Source organism: Harpia harpyja, chromosome 3 (assembly GCF_026419915.1).
Source record: "Harpia harpyja isolate bHarHar1 chromosome 3, bHarHar1 primary haplotype, whole genome shotgun sequence".
Classification (NCBI taxonomy): Eukaryota; Metazoa; Chordata; class Aves; order Accipitriformes; family Accipitridae; genus Harpia; species Harpia harpyja.
This window is the reverse complement of record NC_068942.1, coordinates 46,356,594-46,379,677: the sequence shown is the minus strand read 5'-3', so window position 1 is coordinate 46,379,677 and position 23,084 is coordinate 46,356,594. Positions and strand designations below refer to the sequence as shown.

At 35.9% G+C, this 23,084-nt stretch overlaps 1 protein-coding gene across 11 annotated transcripts in view; it reads left to right on the top strand.

Annotated features, from left to right (window-relative positions):
• The window catches only part of EIF2AK4 (eukaryotic translation initiation factor 2 alpha kinase 4), a 40,679-nt gene that overhangs the window by 4,165 nt on the left and 13,430 nt on the right, over positions 1-23,084 (top strand). For 9 of the 11 annotated variants that reach the window (XR_008234465.1, XR_008234464.1, XR_008234466.1 and 6 more), the window contains exons 4-27: positions 1,930-2,103; positions 2,944-3,024; positions 3,529-3,677; positions 5,936-6,051; positions 7,082-7,239; positions 7,666-8,201; positions 8,576-8,685; positions 9,226-9,383; positions 9,721-10,133; positions 10,862-10,928; positions 12,009-12,092; positions 13,294-13,416; positions 13,873-13,977; positions 14,213-14,270; positions 14,976-15,055; positions 15,789-15,890; positions 16,517-16,567; positions 17,558-17,794; positions 18,393-18,468; positions 20,137-20,258; positions 21,427-21,476; positions 21,570-21,738; positions 22,207-22,323; positions 23,012-23,077. Coding sequence is in view for 7 of the 11 variants with exons in the window: in XM_052782442.1 (XP_052638402.1) it covers positions 1,930-2,103; positions 2,944-3,024; positions 3,529-3,677; positions 5,936-6,051; positions 7,082-7,239; positions 7,666-8,201; positions 8,576-8,685; positions 9,226-9,383; positions 9,721-10,133; positions 10,862-10,928; positions 12,009-12,092; positions 13,294-13,416; positions 13,873-13,977; positions 14,213-14,270; positions 14,976-15,055; positions 15,789-15,890; positions 16,517-16,567; positions 17,558-17,794; positions 18,393-18,468; positions 20,137-20,258; positions 21,427-21,476; positions 21,570-21,738; positions 22,207-22,323; positions 23,012-23,077 (3,402 nt within the window). In the remaining 4 variants the exon portion in view is untranslated. The remainder of the gene's footprint in view (positions 1-1,929; positions 2,104-2,943; positions 3,025-3,528; positions 3,678-5,935; positions 6,052-7,081; positions 7,240-7,665; positions 8,202-8,575; positions 8,686-9,225; positions 9,384-9,720; positions 10,134-10,861; positions 10,929-12,008; positions 12,093-13,293; positions 13,417-13,872; positions 13,978-14,212; positions 14,271-14,975; positions 15,056-15,788; positions 15,891-16,516; positions 16,568-17,557; positions 17,795-18,392; positions 18,469-20,136; positions 20,259-21,426; positions 21,477-21,569; positions 21,739-22,206; positions 22,324-23,011; positions 23,078-23,084) is intronic. The other 2 variants (XM_052782443.1, XM_052782444.1) reach the window with 2 other exon arrangements.

The following is a 23,084-nucleotide window of genomic DNA, read 5'->3' as shown; positions in this document are numbered from 1 at the left end:
AGGACTGAAATGATTCAAGTAATTACTAGCAAACATTGAATTCTTGGTGAAAGCAGAATTTACAGTATGTTTCTTCACTATTTGGAAATGTTACAGGTGAACACATTTGATTTGCTCATTTTGCCTTTTTAAAAGTGAGAAATACACAGCTGTGGAAGTTATATGCTGAAATGGGATAATATTCTGCTTTCAGTTTCCTAAGCCTGTCAACTTTACAGGTTTGACAGGGGTTGCTTGTCATTCAGTCTTGCCGCATCAAGCCTTTTTTCCATTTTCATACTATGCTTCTATTTTGATTGCCAATTTTTCTGCAGATACTTTCAAAAGAACTGTTTTAGCCAGATATTTTGTTCATTCTGTTCAATAACCAAGAATTTCCTCAATTTTTTCAGTATTTTTGGAAGTTACCAGTTTAACAGTGTGTTCTGGAATTTTTTTTTCTTTTTTGTAATGACTGTGGTGTGGACAATTGATAGGAAATCCAAGGCTCAAATTCTCTAAGTAACCACTAAATCATGTGATATATACTCAGTCTGCTCACAACTGACCCCAGGATAGCTATTGGCCTGTAGGGCTTTAAATCCCAGTTTGACTTCTGATCTCATTGAAAGGAGCTACAAATGTGTCATAGGTTTTCCTAATGTTAATTTTCCAAAGCAAGAATCATGCTTGCTCCAGCAATGTGTAGATACAGTTGTGAGTTACATGTACGATAACATGTTTTTGATGAATGACATACACAGTACAGTTTTGAATTTCTTTCTCTGCAGAGAAAGGGAGATAACTGTTCTCTCTGCCTTGACAGGTATTCTTTGATAAAGTGTATTCTGCAATATGGAAAATTAGAGAATACCTCAGTTACCTGTCAAACTGAACAGCAGATTATTTGTGGTTTTTTAATTATTGAGATTCATCCTTTTTTTTATACATGCATGATCACCTTGCCTTCTGAATAGTAACGTGGGAAAGGTATTTTACTTTGCATATGTCAGATATATGCATATTGTGCTATTCTTTCTATTCTGAATTGCCTCCTGGCTTCGGTCTTACTTTCAAGCAGGGGATTTGGTGTTTGAGAATCTTCTAAATGTCAACCTGTTACAGGCAGGTGGTACAATTTAGTTTGGCTGTTCTCCCACCTATATACATGCAAATCCTGCTCAGTGCTGCTGACTGCTGGGACGTATCTTTCTGATGTACTGTTCTTTAATTTTGGAGATGCGATGGTCTATTAGCGCTATAGATTTCTTGAATTAATAAAGGGATGCTACTAAACTGATGAAAGCTTAAGTCCTGACAGGTCAATAGATCATCGGTACATACCCAGTTCAAGTAAACAGTAACTGAAAATTGATTCCAACCTTGCAAACCATGTAGCAGAATTCAGCTGAGTTTTCAGTGCAGTTCTTATTTTAGTAGTTGTGGTTATATGAATGTGGAATGCCTTGGGCTTTACAGTTCTAACTGGGGGGGCTTGTTTGCAGAGGAAGGATTGGATTTCATTTTAGCAGTGAAATAAGTAACTATTTCATAGCAGTAGATACAGTAATAGACAATTGCAAAGGATTTATTCTGTTGTAGCTCATATGTCATAAACTTATCTTTGTGAATAGAAAAATGTGGCTAAAAGATGAGTAAAGGAATTTAAAAAAAAAAATTATTTTTATTTTAGAAAAAGATGTTTGAAGTTGGCTGTCTTTCAGTATTTTTTGCCATCGTTGCTACTGTGGTCAGGGATTTTTCATGTTGCAGTTTATTAATAAAGTAGTTCTGACAAAAAATATTGAAATATGGTAAATTCTCCCTGATAAGTAACAAAATCAGCAGTCATGCTGCTGCTGTATTGCTTTTTTGAGTTGAGTATCATTTTACTGTGTGATCTACTTGTTCTTTGAACTCTGCATGTCATTCGTATTTATTTTCTTTCAGGTGATGATATTTGAACTTGCCAACCACGTGCAGTCATTTCTCAGTGAGTATAATAAACCACCTTCCAAGTCGTTCCATGAAGAAATGCTAAAAAATCATCAAAAAGAACAAGAAAGACTGGCTCAGGAGGAATTGCGTAGGGCACAAGAAGTTAAGAGAAGAGAGGAGCAGGAGGTAAGAGAAATTAAAGTGTGAATAACTCTGTATTCTTAAAGTAACGTAAACAATCATGATTTTTTAAATCATCCTGCATAGGAGTGGGGTTTAGTGAACTTGTCACACCTGTCCATATGAGTTGATCAGTATGTACTATGAACTATCTGCTGCTGCAGTTGTAATATTTTAATGATGTGTTTTTAACCCTGAGAAATATTTATGCCTGAAACAAACCTGAATGTTGATTCCCGATCCTATGAAAATCACTTACAAAGAGGACCTTATACAAAAGTGTAAGCAGATGTATATATTAAGCACATTCCATCTTAAACTAGGAAGTATTAGTGAGACATATAGGTAATCATACTTTCCTTCACCCATATGGTGACTGGAATGTTCAGTATGACAGACTTCTGTAGAGTGCAATAAATTTAATCTAAAGAGACCTTGGACCCGCATACATTCTTCACTACAAACAAGGGGATTCATCAAAGTCTCACAGAGACTAGTAGTTTGGAGTCTCCACACTGTGGGAATATGCATAGAATAGCTCTTTTTTTAAAAGAATGTTTTAGCTTATTCCTCTGTCTTTCCTATGTATTGAAAATGTACTGTCGGGTCTGTCAGTAGAAGTAATTTTCTTTTGTCTACAACTCCATTCTCCTATATCATACAATTGGTGGTGTTAACTTCCTCAGGAGAGCTAATTTGACTTCTATTTTTTTATTCTTTTGAGATCCACAAGTGCTGTATAACACTCTTGAAAAATCAGCATCATAGCTTTTTTTTTTTTTTTAAGATTAGCAGTTGCATTGCATGTACTGTTGCATCAATTAACAGCACCAAAATTCATTTCAGCAACGTGAAATCCTGAACGAGATTCAGAGAAGGGAGGAAGAGAAAAGAGAAGAAAGAAAAAAGAAAGAGATTGCCAAACAGGTATTCTTTCTAAGCAGGCGTGCAAAAAACATTGCAATAACTTCTTCCTGGTACTGTAGCATATGCTTATAAAAATTTGAGAGGTTTACATGACTGAATTGTCCTGGACATCTTTTCTCATCCTGTGCTTCCAATAGATCTAGACTAAAATAGGTTCTTAATTATATGGGTTTATTTCTGGAATAAAATCAACTGTAAGGGAACATAGTTTAATATATTAGTATCTTAAGTGTACTGAGATTGATATTTTCAATCGGACATAGAAAAAAGCTAGTATGTTAATGTTTCTGTTTTCACTGTAAAGAATCTTTGCATTTTTGCCTGTGGACAGTGCTGAAATGTACTTTCTGAATCTTAGCACTTCTTCCTCAGCCTCATATGTGCATTTCTCATGAAAACCTATTTCTTCTGTGATCTTGGTGACTTTATAGAATAATAGTCAATTACATATTTTGAGGATAGGAGCAGTTTCTGTATTTACTCGGTGTTTTTCCTGATTTATAGGAACGTTTGGAAATAGCTGCTCTGACAAATCAAGAAAATTCTCACAGGAGAGAGACTGCAGGGTATAGAGTTACTTCCAGTTTAAATGGGAGCTGTTGGGAACATGGAGTGAATAATAAACACCGACCAAATTCAGCTGGACGTTCAAAGTAAGTATGTCAGTTTGCATGTGGATTTTTTTGTTTTCCCCAGAACATTAGATTTCAAAGTGAAATTTGAAGGCAAGAGAGTAATGTGCTGTGTTGCTCAGCTGTTCATTTTGATCTGTCTCTCCCCCCCCACACCTCTTCCCCCTCTTCATTTGGCATGGTTTAACTAATTCATGTGCTATGGATAACTTGGGAACTTTCCAATTAAGAGAGTCACTTTGGCCCTTAGTTGAACTTGGAAGGGTATTTGCCAATCATTGGAAGACATATTCAGGGCTTACTTAGTTTCTTTGAAGTACGCAGTATGTTGACAATTGCAGAAAAAAATTATTTTAAATCAGTTAATGAAGGCTTTGGATTAACACAATAAATTAAAGCTTATATTCATCTCAAAACATTTGCTGTAAAGATACACCAGTGTAAAGTTCCCTGTTGGAGAATTGGATAATGCTGATTGCATTTGCAGAGTACCTTATTGGATGGAAGATTAGAGTTATTGGAGGGTTCTTATGCTGGTATGTAATTCATCTAGGTTAGGATTGGTGATGATACAGCTACGTTGGGGTTTTTGTTTTTCTTATTTTCTTTTTTTTCCCCACCCTTTCCTGTGTCCATAGCTGATGTAACTGTCAAGGACAGTGGAGATAGCCTGGTATTAATTTTCCTAGTTTTGATTCAGATTGGGCCAATGACTTGTTATTTGGACTGTTGTTTTAATGGAAATAGTGTATTCCTGGTTTTCTCTTGTCTGTAGGCTTCAAAATTGTTTTCATGTTATTTATCAGCAACCCTGATAGATACCTGACGCAGAAGTTCTTTGATCTATACTACTTTGACTCTTGCTGCTATCTCTTCCCTTTGCCTATCCCAAGTCATATTTGGCAGTTGTTTATGTATAGTGTTTGATAGTCCATAAATCTATCTTCCTATCTTCTTGCTAATCTTAGTATAAAAAAATGAGACATTATCTGTGCTTGTGGAACAAGAAAATTGTCTCAAAAGTTTGTTACTATGCTTTAATCCAGAACACAAACAATGGATTTATATTAACTTTCCACACAAATTCTTACATTTTATGTTCTTATCTGGGGAGGAAAAAACAAAACAAAAACCAAAAAAACAAAACAAACAAACAAACAAAAACCACCAAAAAGGCAGAGTTGCTTATTTTAACAATGGTGAAAATAATCAAAAAGGATTTTGAAACGTTGAAACTTCTCATGATGCCATGTTTGTAGAGTTAAGCAAAAGCTAGACGTGTTTAGTTTTCTGAGTCTCTTTTCACAAGAAGAGTGGTGCTGTATTTTTATCTGTTTATGAGGCCTGAAATTTTGGCTATTGGGACACAAGCTTTTGGATGATTATTAAAATGTAAAATAATTTCATTTATAAAATGTATTTGAATTCAGAAAGCCAGATGCTTCCTTTGTATATCTTTTATACAGCACTTGTAAGAAGTTCCCTGTGGCATTTCCTTTCTATGTAGCGCTTTATACCTTTTTATTTTTTTAATAAATTAAATATTTTGAAAGAGCTTCTACATTACCCTTCATACACTCCTGTGATCTCTATACATGATTGCATTGATGTGGAGGATACTCTTGCAGTGGTGGTATTTCCATTAATTTTGAAAAAGATTGTACAAGAAGTAATGGAGGTTGACTTGGGTTAGTGGTCTTGAGTTCTTTCTGATCTCACATGGAGCTCTGTACATGCATGTGAGAACAAACTTGCTTTTAAAGTTTTTGCAAAACTTCCCTTTTCTTGAAGGAGGAGTTTAGAGTAGTAAAGGAGGCAAATGGAAAACCCATTTTAAGTCAGGAAAAATAATTAAGCTAAAGCTGGAATGAAGTTCCAGAATTGCATATATTTGCTTTCTGTAATGTTTTGAAAGAGAATGCAAATCAAGTCAAACTTAGATTTTTTTCAGAGCCTCTAGCATGTTTACTTTTTTTTTTTTTTCACCCCCACCCCCAGCCCCAACTAGGAGTGTCATCCTAAGATGCAGAAGTTTTCAGGTTTGGATTCAATTCCTGGCTTTGAATATAGAGACCCAGTGCAGCATGATGTTGCTGCTAAAATGTTGGATTTCTAATCAGAGATGTATCTTTGCACTAACTCAGTATCTTTGAAATTAATGGATATTATTATTGGATACAAAAGTCTCTGAAAGCTAATCCTCTTGCAGAATTGATGTCTTTAGGGACTGCAACAATACTATCTTTGAGTTGGAGAAAAACATTCTGTTCACATTGCAGACGAGAACGCCAGCTTTCTGTTAGTAATAACGAAGAGTCCCCTGGAAATTACGAAGTTTTGAACTTCAGCACAAGTGGTGCTGGACAACTTATTGTCCATAAAGGAAAATGTCTAGGTAAGCAAAATTACAATTGCAACTTGAAATACTGGATTTTGGGCTGTGGGGGAGGGGTTGGTTTTTTTTAGGGAGAACTTAAACAATGTTAACAGGTACAAGCAGTAAGGGTGGAGAGAATATTGTTGTGGATTGTGAAATCTCACAGTCAAAAGAGTGGGTGAGAGTAATAGGAAAAGTTAGTCTGTGGTAAATATTTTATATTTTCTTAGGACTATTTTAAGTAAAAAATTTGCTTCACCAGATACAATTACATAACTGAATAGCCATACCAGAAAAAAAACCCACTTTCTCAACATTTTATATTCTCTACATAACTAAAACAATACTGAAAACTATTTGCTTTCAAACTTAAATAGCTGGCTTGTCAGATACACATGGCAACCAAGCAAGAAGTCATTTAGCTTTCAGTAACACGTGAAACCAGTGATAAGCACAGGGTTAGAAATGCATAGTTACTCTCCTTCCATTGCTGCTGATAGCAATGGCATAAAATCATTGGGTTTAGTGAAAACATAAATATAGGCAACGATAGGAGACTTTGAGAGCCAAAAGGCCTCCATGAAGTGCCCCTATGAATGCGCCATCAAATGTTTTCATTGTTCATTTTCAACATAGCACTCCCTTGGTGGTAGGATGAACAGCCTGAAAGTCTCTGGAGCAAAGAAAACTTTATTATTTTGCAGTTTGAGGATGAACAGTTAATGTTACTGTGTGTCAAGCTCAGCATTTAATCAGCAGGAAGAGTGTTCATTTATTAAAACCTGAAATTCTTTAAAACGTGCAGTAATTTTTTGCCAATGTGTTATTGCTTTCATTTGACTACTGCTACATAGCATTCAGTCTTATCACACCTGATATTTTCCATACGTACCATGTAGGTATGGATCTTGTTTAGTTGTAAGTAGCTTTGTGTTTCTGAAATTGTAGAAAGCAGGCTTACTGGTGTTCATTTAGCATTTGCAGAAGCTCTTGTCAAGTCCTTAGAAACAGAAGCAGCCCTGTTCCTCTTCTCTCTCTTTATGTACAGGCAAGGATGAACAGCTTGGTAAATCACTCTACAATGCCTTGGAAATTCGCAGTGGAGACTTTGTTTTAATATATGAGTGGGTTCTGCACTGGCAAAAAAAGATGGGAAGGTTTCTTACAACGCATGAAATAGAAAAGATTGAGAAGTGTAAGAAACAGGTAATGCCCATATTTTGCATTTGGCTTAATAAAGGTTAGGTGGGGTTCAATGCTTTTCTTGAGGCTGCTAGTTTATATTAAACTTTAGAGGGTGGTGATGAGCTTGAAAATGCTAGCATTTAGAGTATCTGCACCACAGAAGAAGATGGGTGTATTGGGGTATTCAGGATTTCATTTAAAATAATATAGATGCATGAAAGTGTATTTGCAAGTATGCGTAAATAAAATAATATTCTGAAGAAAGAGGGAAATCAGGCTTACCTGGCAGAAACCAAAGTTGTTCTTGCGCCTTGTGTGCAATACTTCCTTTCCAGAAAAGGGTGAGAATGTCATTTATTTTATGTGTTTTACATATGTTATATATGTTAGTAGTGGTGTGTTTGTGAGATATGACACAATGCATGTTATGTTGTGTTTCTCTAACAGCTTCAGGGTGCAGAAACAGAATTCAGCTCACTGACGAAGCTAAGTCACCCAAACATAGTACATTATAAATGTATGAACCTTAAAGAACGGGATGATTCAATTGTGGTGGACATTTTAGTGGAGCACATAAGTGGTTGCAGCCTTTCTACATACTTGCACAAAGAGACTCCAGTTCCAGTTGAGCAGTTGCGCCATTATGTGACCCAGATCTTGTCAGCTCTTGACTACTTGCACAATAATTCAGTAGTGCACAAAGTTCTCTGTGCTTCCAGTATCCTGGTAGATGCTGAAGGAAACGTCAAGGTGACAGACTACAGCATTTCCAAGCGCTTAGCTGATATCTGCAAAGCAGACGTTTTTGAGCAAACCAAAGTTCGTTTTAGTGAGGATGGTCTTCCCACCAAACCTGGAAAAAAAGGAGATGTATGGAGTCTGGGCTTGCTTCTGCTTTCACTCAGCCAAGGCCAAGTAACCAAGGAATATCCAGTTGCTGTTCCTACCAATTTACCTGCTGACTTCCAAGACTTTCTGGAAAAGTATGTTTGCATTCCTGTATCTTTTTGTCTTTGATTTTTTTTTTTTTTTTTTTTAAAGTCTTGAACAGTTTTTTGAAAGAACAGCTAAATCCCCTTGTGTCGCTAGTTATGGTTTTTAGAGAAGAGGTGATTGTTCCCTCATGGCTCAGGCTGCTAATCTGGGATTCGGGAGAATAGGTATGGTGCTCTCTTCTTCTCTGCCCTGCTACCAACTTTGTGTGTCACTGTGGATAAGTCATTTAGTCTGTTTTTGCTTCTGATTCCCATCTGAATGATAAAAGTGATAACTTCTTAAACATAAGTCGACCTCTTTGAACATTTAGGCCCCATATAGAATGGGTCTTTGAACAGTTCTCTCCTTGGTTTGCTAACAGATGTGTTTGCTTGGAAGATAAAGAAAGATGGACTCCTCAGCAGTTGTTACAACATAGTTTTATAAACATTCCACGAATGAAAATACCTGTAGCTGAAGAAAATCTTGATGGTAAGAAACTTGGTTCTTTCCATGTTCTGCTAAATAAGCGGACTACGTGCCTGCAGTAACAGAAAAATTGAGCTGTGCTAGAGCTTCACAAGGCTGCACAAGTGTTTTACATTAACTAACTTAAAAGCTAGTATGGTCTTAGCTTCTATATCGATGACTAGCTGGGGTGGACTGACTGCTGTTGTCTCATCAGCAGAAGCTGATGCTTTAATTAAACCTGTAAATTCGTCCACCTCGTGCATCGTGTACATGTCACAGTTAATTTTGTCCTTGCAGATGCCGTTGCAATGAGACTTCTTCCCTCATTATGTTCTTGTTAAAATCAGTTCCTTTGTCTAGTATAATTAATGTTAGTAACTAAAAACTGTATTAAGGTTTGTGCTTGTACCAGATCTTACACAGCAGAGCACTTCTGTATTTCAGGTTTTAGTTGCAGTTGAAGTTATTCAGGTTTTGTCTTCTTCCTGATGCTTATTTGACAGTCCCTTGTGCCTTATCCCCATACCATCCACAGTGGTAACTTTGATATTCTCGTTACAGATTCAGCAGGTATAGATTGCATTGAGACAGTTGTACCCAGCAGCCAGATATCCAGCGCTTCATTCTTCACAGAAACACAGAGACAATTTTTGCGCTACTACAATGAGTTCGAAGAGCTAAAATTACTTGGCAAAGGAGCTTTTGGAGCAGTTGTCAAGGTATGGTATAAAAATTATTTCCCTCTATGGAATCCTTTTTGGGGATGTGTTTGTTTTCTCTGAAGCAAAACAATATACTCAATGTTTGCATAGTTTTATTTATTATCTTCTAGTATGCTGTGCCTGTGTTGTGTGTTTTTTCTGGAATTGATAAGTTTTACAAGAGGTTACTGTGAGTCTGGAGAGAAGCCTGTCAGTATGGGGAAGCTTGCATTTGAATTCTAGTCATTTTTCATGTGGAAGGAAAACTTCTTCTTCCACGAAATTATTCTACTTCTGGCTCTACTTCGTAAGGCATTTGTAAGCATTTGACTTTAGATTTATTTGAACTTTGCAGGTGAGAAATAAGCTTGATGGTTGCTATTATGCTGTGAAACGTATCCGCATAAACCCTGCCAGCAAGCAATTTCGGAGGATTAAGGGGGAAGTAACATTACTTTCCCGCTTGAACCATGAGAATATTGTGAGGTATTACAATGCTTGGATAGAAAAACATGAAAGTCCTGTTCCCACTGTGTCATCATCTGAAACAACTGAAGAGAAAAGAATGCCCACCACATCTGGTCTCTTCATCCTTAACACTGAGGAGACAAATGATGTGGAAGCTAATGCTCCTCCTCCAGTTTTGACAAGTTCAGTTGAGTGGAGTACTTCATGTGAAAGATCCTCCAGCAACAAATTCAGTGGAGCTGATCAGGAGTCCAGCGATGACGATGATGATGGTGATGGGGTGTTCTCACATTCATTTTTGTAAGTAGGCTTCAGTATTGGCACTATAGGGAACATGAGCAGATTTGGTTTTTCCAAGTTTGTGTCTTTTATCGTTCTCACTTCTGTTATCTGAGGTAGTTCACTGCATTTTTGTTCTGTCCTCTGGTTCAAAAAGAGTGTATTTGCCAGCAGTGAGATAGCCAGGGAGATGAAAATTTGTAGCTAAAAGCTGTGAGTGTATGAGGAAAATTTTGGTTTAGGCTTCTAGAAGTTTTGTATTGTTTGTGTTGGAATGCATGACTGTTTACATTGGACTGTATTCTCCAACCTTGAGAGTAAAGTTTTTAGTAACAGAGAAGTATTACAAATCCTGAAAAATACCTTACTTGTTCTTTGTTTTTGTTTTGATTTTTATTAACATATTCCATACCTGCCTCTGTGTGTGGAGTGGTTCTTTCACTTATGGTGGTTTTTTGTTTAAGCAAGCAAGTAAACTTATCTCAGTTTTGCTTATTGAATATAGAAATTTAATTTTACTCATACAAATCTATACCTTCCCTTTAAGTGACTGGGCTGTCAAAGGCAGTGTTGCTTTGCAAGCAAGATACTTTTGGGGATTTTGGGTTGTTTTGCTTTTTTGTTTAAGGCATATAGAAGGTCTTCAACAGAAGCTTAGATTTTCTCTTTTTCTGCAAAGTTTCCAGATTTCTTAGTAAATATTTCTTGGTACCCAAAACTTGGGGGTTTTTTTCTTTCTCTTTTTTAAACAGGCCAACCACAGATTCTGAAAGTGACATCATTTTTGATAACGAGGATGAAAACAGTAATCCTCCAGTAAGTATAAAGATAAAGCTATTGAAAATGAAAAGATCATAAAATAGTCTTTGACAAGCAAACAGGTCAGTTGGGAAGTTTTGTTTCACTTCTGGTGTAAGTACAGAACCATGTAAGGTGATGTTCCATCAGAGTAAATGTTGTGCCATCATGAACTGCATTCCATAGAAATCAGTCTGATGCAGCTAATCTGGATTCTGTTTCCCATAGTGTTCATTGAGCTAAATGCGAATTGCACTTTATAGTCATGAGCCTGGTTATTGCAAGTTTAACATTTCCTTTTGTACATGATTTATCAGTTAATCATATGGATTGCCTTACGTCATCTGAAAGTTGAAATTCTGTTTTGCTTTTAGATGATACAAACCAATATATTTGCTCATACTAGCCGCTTTTTGAAAGTGGTGACAATACATATTGCTAGCAGTCAAAAAGAGATGGGAAGTCAGAATAACATGTAAGGTTTTAGTTGATTTTAAGTTTTTTGTCAGAAAGCTAATGCAGTTTCGTACAGCATTTAGAATCTGTCATTGCCAATCCTGATCTGTAAAATGCTTCATCTCCTTCCTCTTTCTGTTTTAATGTACATTGGCATGAAAAAGCTTTCCATGTATGATTTAATAATATGGCAGTGCATTTGTTGGTCACTGTATCTATATATAAACTATACACCCAAATTGTTGGTTGGGGCAAGGGTTGCCTTATTAACTCTATTATAAAGTAAGCTTTGTAGATTTTTAGTTTCCTTTTTTTTTTTTTTTTTTTTTTTAAATGTGACACACTTTGAGATTTAGGTTTCATCCAGATCTGGAATATTTTTCCTCCACTGTTTAACAATGGCAGAATCTTACTTGTTCTCACTTTGAAAATGAGAGTTGGGTCACACCTGTTTTTCTAGTTTATTTAGAAGCGGTGGTATTTAAAAAATGTCAGTGTATTATTTTGCTGTTACTCAGACCTAGCTGTAGAAGTTGAGTTCTCATCAATGTGTTCCAGCCATTAAAAAACAGTAGGATGCACAAAAAAACCTCTGGATGGCTTCCTGTAGCTAACTGTTCTGTTACTTTTATTGTGATAAAGGATGAAGAAGGCAATGAAAAGAATGGCCACGGAGGAGAAGACAGTACACCAGTCATTCAGACAGTGCATTACCTGTACATTCAGGTACAAACATGCCTGCATTTTCAGATAAAAGGATACGGTTTATTCTGACGTGCAGAAATTAATTTCTGATTTTCTTGAGAAAAGTAATGACCTTTAAAAAATGCAAATGAGACTAAGTTCCATGTTGTTTTTGCAATAGACTGGTTTTCGGAAAGGCTTGGCTGGTGGAAGGCACTGTTCAGCGCACACGGCTTGTTACGCCTTCTGAGGCTCTATAGCTGTGCCTGGAGAGTGCCAAGTTTTGTAGTGCCATAGTGTGTAATGGGATCACTCTTTTTGCTTGTGTACAAGTAAAAGTTGGCAGCTCCTGACCTTAGAACAACCCAACCAAGCAACCTTTTTGAGTCCATGGCTTCCAAAGCATTGTTTTGCCTTGTGCTTGTTATTTGTTTAGAATATCCATCCCAATCCCCTAACACTGTAGCTGGTGTTCTTGAGTTTGGTTGTGGTATTAATTCCCAATGTGGAGTTGAAGAGTACTGTGTTAACTTCCAGGGGGGAAGCTGTATTTCACAGATGTGAAAACTTCCTCATTCTCTTCAAAGGCACTATATTGTGTATGCACTTTCTTTTAACAGAAAACAGTAATCTGCAAAGCAATTGTATGGCCCTAACAGTAGGCACGGAATAAAATTCCTGTAGGTTTGCAACTTCAAGCTCTTTTGTGTTAGGAGTTAGACTGCTTCTGGGAGAAGTTGACTGTCATAGGTAACTGTTCTGTGGTGATGTGCTATTTTTTATAATGCACTTAATGCTAGAGCTTGTCTGGAAGGAAGGTACAATTAGATGGGATTAGATTTTAATAAGCTTGTTTGCATGTGTTATGTATAATCATAATATAAGCAGTTAAGACGCCAAGTAAAATGAAGCCAGAGATTCTTTACAGTTTGGCTTAAACATACATTATGGCTTGGCTGGTTTCACCTTGGTTTTGACATGAATGTTGGAGAATATACTACTCTACAAGCTCATACTGTTGTCCCAGAAAATGGGTTAGGACCCATAAATGCGTGTTTTCTAGCTAAAAGACAGCTTTCGGGAAAATTCCAAACAGCTGAATGTTTTGGTGATAACTGTTTGCTCCTGAACTGTGTGTTACAGAACCAGGCATTAATATGCACACAGATACAAGTTTCTGATGGTCTCTTCTTGACAAAACTACTCTTTCTTCCCTCTGTCCCCTACATATGCACAACTGAAGATGGAGTATTGTGAAAAGAGCACATTGAGGGATACTATTGACCAAGGATTATACGAAGACACCAGTCGGCTTTGGAGGCTTTTCCGAGAAATTTTAGATGGGTTAGCTTACATCCATGAAAAGGTTAGTAAATATGACAGTTATAACCTGTCCATAATATCTACGTTATGCCTCTTTCTGTATGGGTTTCTTCATATTATTCGTTTTGGGGTGTTTATTAGCAAGGTTCGTTCCTTGCCCTTTCCATTATTAATTGGTTCTAGGGGGGTAGAATATTTTATCATAAGCTTGAATTTTATAATGAACTACTTCAGATATTTCCCTTTGTCACAAAAATTGACCACCTTTAAAAACATTTTGTTAGGTTTCTGGTAGCACTGAAAATTGCTTCTAGCTTCTGGGCTGCAGACTATAGTCTTACTTCCGAATTAATCATCAGTGACTTAATGCTGTAGATTTCCCACTGTAATAAAAGTATGTAATACAATTTTTCAGTCTATTATAAAGAGAGTTTTATTTTGAATTGTGTTTATTTTTTAATATTCTGTGGGTCTTTTTTTCATTGTCCTGCTGTAACAGGGAATGATCCACAGAGACTTGAAACCTGTGAACATTTTTTTAGATTCAGATGATCACGTCAAAATTGGTGATTTTGGTTTAGCCACAGATCATCCAGCAAATGCAGTAAGTACAGCTGAAAGTGAATGAAAAAACCTTGAATTTGGTGTTGTAATAACACGAAAGATGAAAATAAAACAGAAGAACATAGTGCTCATTGGACTTTATATTGTGAATCCCATAAACTTTTTTATTTCTAAGGTTCTAGAATTAAACCATGTACTGCCAACCAAAGTGGCAAGAAAAGCCAACAGAAGCGTTTCAAGTGCCATTTACAGCATGTCTGTTTTCCTGATTTCAGGTGGCCTCTAAACAAGAAGAAAATCACTCGGATAGTTCTGCTATGTCTGACCCATCAGGTTAGTTTACATAGTAACTTGTTCTAAATGATTTTAAGCAAACACTTATATTTTGCAGTCTTGTATACTCTGTTAGAACTTCCATTTGTTCTTTGAAAATAAAACCTTTTTTATTGGGGGAAAAAAAAACAACCACCAACGTTTGTGTAGACATGTTACGTGTAATCTGGCAGTTTTGACTGTTATATAAAATGATTTGCTTCTACTGCTAGCCTTCTGCCATAGATCAGTGCTTTTCTCATGGTGAGGTATATAGAGATCTGTATTTCTGTTCCATCCGCACTTCTCTTCTCTTGCCTGTACAGGACAATTTCAAGACTTAAGGGATTTTTGTTTGGTTGGGGTTTTTTTGACACCTTCCATAACAGGCTGAATTTTGTGTTTTGAGAGAACTTTCCTACATTCTATGTCTTAAGATGACTGTAATGGAAGTGAAATTTAGTTGTATTATTTCTGTGCTGACCTACCACAATTCTGTAAAGCAATAGGCAGGTTTAGCTACTATAGATTGACACAGATACTTGCCATGTGAAGGTTAAGAACTGTCTGTTTTGCAAACTGCTCTCAACTGGGTCTCTCTCAATAAGGACTGCATTCCAACCTAGAAGAAATGAGGACAGAAGATGAGTGAGTTTTTTCTTGACTTTGATGCTGTGTTTCTCTCCCGCTTTCTTGAAGCTAGTACTCTTATCTTTTGCCACATAGGTAATTTGACAGGGATGGTTGGCACCGCGCTGTATGTCAGCCCAGAGGTCCAAGGAAGCACTAAGTCTACATACAATCAGGTATGATTAGAGTAGACTTAATAAAAAGGTAGCATGGAATCTAAGGTACCAGGTACAATTTAGGTCATTCCTGCTCAACAAAGGTGAATTCAAGGTGGAACAGGGTGTGGTGGGACTGCTGTGATAAGCAAGGCAATCTCCTCCTTTGAGAGGAGACCAAGAGTAGAAGGATGTGGGCAAGTCAGTTTTTCTGCTTGTGCTGTGACCATGACTAGGTGCAAGCGACTTCAAGTTGAAAGCAGGTAATCATGGAGGACCTTTATAAATTAATAGATTAAAGGTAAAATGTCATCATCAGAAGTATATATTGCTTTCCTGGATTCCTAGGCTGTGATTTTGGGGAGGTGGGGGTGTATTTTTTCATCAAAGAGGATCCTGTTTATAAGCAGAGATGAGCTGAATTTCAAAGCAAGAATGTTTTCAGAGTGGGAGTCCTTTATGTCATGGCAGTGCTGTGATGATAGAAGGCATTGAAATCTACTAAATCTTAATGGATTGTGTCATTTAACAGCCCCCACTCTCCCCCCCCCCCCCCCCCCCCCCAAAAAAAACCAATCCCCAAAAAAACCAAACAAACCAACCCAACCAAGTCAAAACCACAAAAAAATCCACCCTTCTCTCTGGCTGTAATATACTGTGAAATTTAACCAAAATATTATTGTTTCCTCTGCTATCATCTTCTGCAAAGAATTCACGGGTATTATATTTAAATTTCTGGTTTTTTCTTCCTTAGAAAGTGGACCTGTTCAGTCTGGGTATAATATTCTTTGAAATGTCTTACCATCCCATGAGTACTGCATCAGAAAGGATCTTTGTTCTTGGTCAGCTAAGACTGGTAAGTACACGGATATAAAAGATAATAATTTTGTGCATCAAATAGTTTGTTAAGAGAAGTAAAAGGATGCAAAACATAGCAAAAATGTTTCCACGTGGAGTGCTTTAAAAAAAAAAAAAAGTTTATAAAATATATAAAGAAAAGTGAAGAATAAAATTGGAGCTGGTATTGACATTCTGTTAATGCATTGTGGATTCCTTAATGGTATTAACATCAGTTAGTGTTCTATCTGTGAAATTAATTTTTATAGTGCAAAACATTAGAGGTGTAAAGGTCAGATAAAGACATCATGGCTTTAGTACACCTAGGTTTAGACCCGGTGCGTGTCTCCCAGGAACCAGTTGGTATTTGTAGTTGGTAAATGCTTGTGGTATGGGTTTTATCTTCATTGTGCAAAACATCACAAAAGCATTTCAGTGACATTCTTTTTCCTTTTAGCTCTTCAAACTAAATTTGCCATGGTTGTTTTTTTTCTGTTGGTTTTTTTTTTCCCCATGGGCAATAAAAATGCTTAGTTTCTCTGTTTAAATATGTAGAACTTAAAAATAAGACTAGCCTGAGCAAGCTGGACTGCCTGTTATAATTCAAATGTGGTTTTTGGTTTTTTGGTTTTGTTTTTTTTATAGCCCACTATTGTATTTCCTAAAGATTTTGATGAAGTCAAGCATGCAAAGCAGGTAATTTTGAAGCCATTTTGACTATTACGTATTCCCTATCAAGAAATGTTAATTATAATTTTTCCCATGTAACTTTAAATTAGAAATCTCTGCCAAGTTCTTATTACATGACATTAGAACAAAGTAAGGAAAAAAATAATCTCAATATACTAAGTTGACATAGAAATATACTTTACCCACAAAGTTCCCTGAGCACAGTCATAAAGAAATGCAGAATTCACTGGCATACCTTTTAAGCTCTGAGGGACAATTTCAGCTTTTTTAGGCTCAGACAAATGGCAGCTATATTGTTGAACTCTAAACTTAAACTTTTGAAAAAAATCTGTGTCACAGAACAGAAAGAGGTGTGCAAGCTAATTTGACTGCTCTGAGTTTGGAAAGAGCTGCCAAGAGCTGTTCTGGATGCCTCCATGGCAAAGAAATGAAGTCATAAGGAGCAGTGTAATTTTGTCTGGACCATCTAGATAACTTTTTCCTTGTGCTAGTAGACTCTTTTCTTGAACATTAGCATTAGCTTTTTGTCTGTTATGCCTATGAAACAGCAGTCTGCCCGTTACTAGTACCATAAAAATGTTTCCATCTTGTACAGTTTACTGTAATGTGCCAGGAAGATTCCCCTTTCTTTAGTATCTGTAACTGTCAAATCTTTGTTCTTACGCATATGATTCTGCTTTCTCTTAACTTTGTTTATAAAGAGATGCCAGTGCTAGCATAAAACAGAACAACAAAGGATACTACATATTTTGTCATCCCAGAAGGCACATTTCTAATAATTTTTGTGTTAGTAAATTTTATTCAGATAACACAGTAAAAGATAATTAGAATTTAATAAGCAAAGAATATCCACCCGAAAGATTCAGGTCCTACTTTTTTTGTCCCTTGTAGAGTCTCATAATTTTTTTATTAATGTGATGTGACTAAGAAGTTTGTTGTAAATACTGCTAGTATATGAAATTCTTCTAAACTATAAAATTTTGATTTAATTTGTAGAGATTGGTTATTACATGGCTCCTGAACCATGATCCTGCAGCACGACCAACAGCTGTGGAGCTGTTAAAAAGTGAACATCTTCCACCACCACAAATGGAAGAGTCTGAACTCCATGAAGTACTCCACCATACCTTAGCAAACGTGGATGGAAAGGCCTACCGGACTATGATGAGTCATATATTTTCACAGCGTATATCTCCAGCTATAGACTATACCTATGACAGTGATATGCTGAAGGTTTGTAGGTGTTATGGGGATGTGTGGGGGTTTTATTCCTGTGTTGGATTTTTAAAAAAATGTTTATACAGGTGAACTCTAACATGTTTGAGAGAATTGTGTTATCTCTTAAGATTAACTGTCACATTAGTTCCCATTTAAAGCTACAGACTATACTATGTGCGCTTGAATAACCACTTGCCATTTGAACCTTAGGTTCATTCTTCAATGAAGAAACGAGCAGTATTTGATTGTAGCAGCTAAAACTTTTAAGCTTATGTCCAGATGATTACTTTCTTTACTCTGAACTTCTGTCAGACTAATGGTACTTGCATCTGATTGCCAACAGAATGTGTTGCCTCTGAATGTTTTCCTCTATTTCTAAGCATGGCAATCAAAGTAATCCTCAGTTTCTCAACTCTAAAATCTTCCTAAATCTAAAGAAATACAAGGTAACACAGTACAGTAATGCTTTGTGTAGCTGTAGTTATTTTTTATTATGTAAGCAATTACAATTTTTTATAGTGGGACGAGATAGCAGAATGCTTATTGCCTATATTACATGGAGTGTTCATGGCATATGAATTATATATGTACTTTTTATTTGTGATGGTTTCAGGGTAGTTTTTCTATTTGGGCAGCCAAGATACAGCAGCATGTATGTGAGATTGTCAGCCGGATATTTAAAAGACACGGTGGGTGTGTTGACAAAAGTCATTCATTTCCTTTTTCGTGATTGAATGGATTTAAGAGAATGGAATAGTTTTACTGCTATCACATGAGTCAGAAAGTACGTTCAGTAGTTGCATATCATTTGAAGCTTTACATTATTTTTTGCTGTTATTTTGGCATACAGTAATAGCTGTTAACTTCAAATCTGAACTATTTTAATTTTCTACAGAAAGAAAAGTGAAAATCTTAATTATATCTTCAAATGTATTTGGTTGTTCTGATAAGTCTATAATGAGCTTTTAGAGGTAGGGAGTGTTACATAAAATCTAGATCTGAATATAGGGATAGCTCTACAGTGAAAGACCAAGCATCCATGTAGCACAGTAACCTCTCTTTGAACATAGCCAGAATGGGAATGGCCTAAGAAAGAGTGTGGAAGCAGAGCAAGTGCATAGTGGTACTTTCAGTGATACTGCTCTTAGCAATGATTTGCTGTTCAGGAGCTTCCTGAGCCACAGCTGGTGTCATAGTGTTTAACAGTCTTTGATGGTTTTTCTTTCCAGGACTCTGTCCAGTCATTAGCAATAGTATTTGCTTAAAATTAGTTTTTAAGAGAGGAAGAAAATTTATACACACACTGTCACATTTGAAATGTTACACATTGTATTGTTTTAGAGGCATTCATGATACTATTTTATATAAAAATAGAGAACTTTAAAATAGAAACAGGGAGATTTCCTAATACATCATAATCTGATTAAGCATGATCAGGGTTTGGCAATACAAAAGAATGAGAAAATGAGAAACATGAAGTCAAGTAAGGAGAAGTTACTTCCTCCCACACACACACCATTTAAAGCTTGACAGACTTTGGAAAGTGTTTGTCAGCATTTTAGAGATTGAAATTTTTTCATTCTTTTGGAAAAAAACTGTCAGGGGTTGGATATATATTTTTTCCATTAGATTGTATCTGCCATCTGTAATGGTTAAAAGCATTTCCTTGTTTTTGAGGCTTTTTTTTTTTCTCCTGATTTAAATGTTTATGTTGAAATCTAATTGAAGACATGAGTCTATAATAAAAGAGCTGTATGAGAACCAGTAGCGAATTTAAAACAGGAAAGTATTTTTCAGTGATTAGTGATACTATTGTTAATAGTAAGGTTTCAATGAAGATTGAATTCATACAGATAGATGGTTGCAAAATACAGCCAGAAAAAGAAGGTATTTATGAGGTTTTAAAGTGAACCATAAACACTTCCCGTACATTTTTGAGACACAGGATGCAACATGTCTGAGCAATACTTGTTCTCTTTGGAAGTGCCTCTAGACCAAAACAGTACTAGTGGTATCTGTAGAGTTTCTCATCTGTTTTGTGTGCATGCTTTTGTGAAAGGTGGTGTTTAAAGAGGAAGGACAAGGTGAGGATTCTGCTGGAGCTGTGGAATTCACAGTTTGTTTCTCTGTGGGCTGCCTGCTGAGCCCAAGAGGCATGCAAGATAGAACATCAAAGTTTCTTTGATGGCTTGCTTTGAACAGTGGAAGAGGAAGGTCTATCAAGGACCCTTAAAATAATGTAATTTTAAAAGTTGTTACTTGAGATTATCATGCCCTGCAAGGTTGTTCATGAGCTTGTAAAAAGCAGATGTTACTTCTGAAATGGGAGATAATAGTATTTTACTGGTTTTGTGCAGGAGCCATCAAGCTGCATACTCCATTGCTAATACCCAGAAATAAAAAACTATACGAACATAATGAAGCTTCATATTTCATGGATCAGAGTGGGATGCTGGTAATGCTTCCTTATGACCTCAGAGTAAGTAGTATCATCTCTGTAGGGAAAGCTGGGTTTGAAGAGTGCTGGTAGTGTCTGTAGATACCTTTGATTCACTAGTGATAAATTTGGTTTAGGCTTATACTACTTCTGACTGTTGAAGTAGTGTATCTTTCAGTGTCTGTTCCTGTATTCCTTAGTGCTGTACTCCTGGTCTTGACAGCTGGAGTCCTGACCACATAGGGAAGAAATAGACTTTTCCTTTTTATTTCTTTTTTTCTTTCTTTTTTTTTTTTTAACATAGGTGAAAATAATGCCATATTATAAATGTGATAGATGTCACTGCTGGTTTGGGTTTTTTTGTGGGTTTTTTTTTTTTTGCACGTATAAGAGACAAGACTTTTCCAGTGACCAGTGAAAATTCTAATATTCTCATCCCTTTCTTATTTATATGTCTTCATAGAGAATGTGGGTAACAGTCTGTCCAGTTTTATGTTCCTCAAACAGATGTTATCAAAGGTCATTCTACTCTTGAGAGGAATTGCTGTTTGCACAGTTCAGATTTTACTGTCTGGATTCCTCAGTAATAACCAGTTATATGCAATGTTGGCCTAATTACCTTGCACTTAATTTCACACATAAATGCTTAAGTGTTATCTTTTGTTTATTATTGATGGTTAAAGAACCTGACTTTTTATATTCCATTTCATTAATTTAAGGTCAGTTTGACTCACCCTTCCTTTGCATTTATAACATCAAGCTATATAATATGATTCACAGTTAAGGATTTGTGCAGGATCTACAAAATAGATCTTTCCGTTGGAATTACTTGTTTTGGAAAATGTGTTGACCAAAGATTTATTAAAAAATACTCCTTTATTTCTTTATGTAAACAGTAAAATACCTGCTTGTACGTTTTAATATGCTCATAGTCGATTTATGATGCATTTTGCATGCATTAGGGTAACTTAAGAAATGTCCTTGTGTCCCCCTCCAAGCTCTTCTAGAAACTTGGCGGGGGGAGACGTTTTTATTTAAAACTTGCAGCAAGGATGATTAGATTAATACTACTTGGCTATGGCAAATACTTAAGGCACTATAATATGTGAGAGTACAAGTGTTACTGCACAGTAGTAATTCATCTCCAGTTTCAGAGCCTAGTCAGACTGAATCTTTTGTTTCAACAGCGTTCATGTATTTTGTTTTGCAGATTCCTTTTGCAAGATTTGTAGCTAGAAATAACATATCAAACTTGAAAAGGTAAGGGACATAGAGATGATGTTTTGCACAGATGCCACGCTTTATGACAGTAACCACTGAAGATGCTGATTTGTTCTTCAATGTTTCCTTTAGATACTGTATAGAGCGAGTTTTCAGACCTCGAAAGTTAGACCGCTGTCATCCCAAAGAACTCCTAGAATGTGCATTTGACATCATTACATCTACTGGAAATAGCTTTTTGCCTATAGCAGAAACAATTTATGCCATTTCAGAAATCATTCAAGAGTTTTCAGTGCTACAGGTAGGTTCTCTAATCATCCCCTTTGCTCTCTTTTCCATCCTAAAATTTGAATCTAAGTAAATCTTCAGTCTAATGTATTTAAAAAGGATAGTTCCTTTAACCTTAACAAGTACAGAACTGTTTTCACGTTTTATTTGTAGTCAGTTACAGAACACTGTCATTTAAATCAAAAATATGTTTCGTAGGTAAACTTAAAATGAAGCATAGGTTTGTGTGCAAAGGAAATATTAATTGAATCCTTACAGTGCCATTAAAATAACATCTTCCTTCTGTCAGACAGTCATTATTGTAGAATGGGACAAGCCTTGCCATTCTTTAGTTATAGAGGGAAGGTAAGGTGGTGGAAGGAGAGGTCTGAAGTTATTTTTGAACTGTTAGGAAATCTTTTTTTTTTTTTTTTTAAGCAAAATGGAACGCAAGTAAAACCTTTTTTTTTTTTTCCTTTCTTTTTTCTTTACCCTTCATTAGGAAAGAAAGTACAGTATTTACTTGAACCACACTGCCTTACTGAAAGCTATACTTTTGCACTGTGGGATACCAGAGGATAAACTTAATCAAGTTTATATCATTCTGTATGATGCTGTGGTAAGATACTAGTTATTAATCTAATCTCTGTCATCATCACTGTAGAGTATCTTATTTTGTGGAGCTTTCTCTAAAAATGAGTAACAGCCCATTGCCAGCATAACAAGGAATATCCTGTCGATATATAAAAAGGCTGACTATCTTTGGGCTGTAAACTCAGATAAATTACTTTTCTGTTACTACTGGATTGGGATGTTTTAAGATGATTTTTAAATGTGTATTTATGAGAGAATTATTCACCTGTATAATTAAGAACTGGTAGGATACTCAATAAAAACTTTACAATGTATCTTGATACCATGTTGGTCTTTTCTACCTTATCAGCAGAGAAAATAGATTAAATTCATTTGAATAATTAAGGTAGTGTTTAAATCCCAACAAAATGCCTTTTTATTTCCTTTATTCTTTTTTTGTTGTTTATTAATTTACATAAGCATTTCAATATCTACGCAGAAGTGCTTTTCAGCAGAGTTGGTATTTCTATACTTTTTGTTGCTGCTTGAAACCAAGCCAAATGTGGCCTTACTACAAGATTGGTGGAAAATGTTATTATTTTTGTTCTATTATTGCAGTTTGTAAATGCAACCTTTAATTAAAGGTTTTGGGAAGTTGTGTTTTAATTCTTAGCAATAGTAATATTTTTTGGTAACTCGGTTGTTGAATATGTTTGAATCTGTTTCTGTTGTAGACTGAAAAGCTAACTAAAAGAGAAGTAGAAGCCAAATTCTGTAATCTTTCTCTCACATCGAATAGTGTAAGTA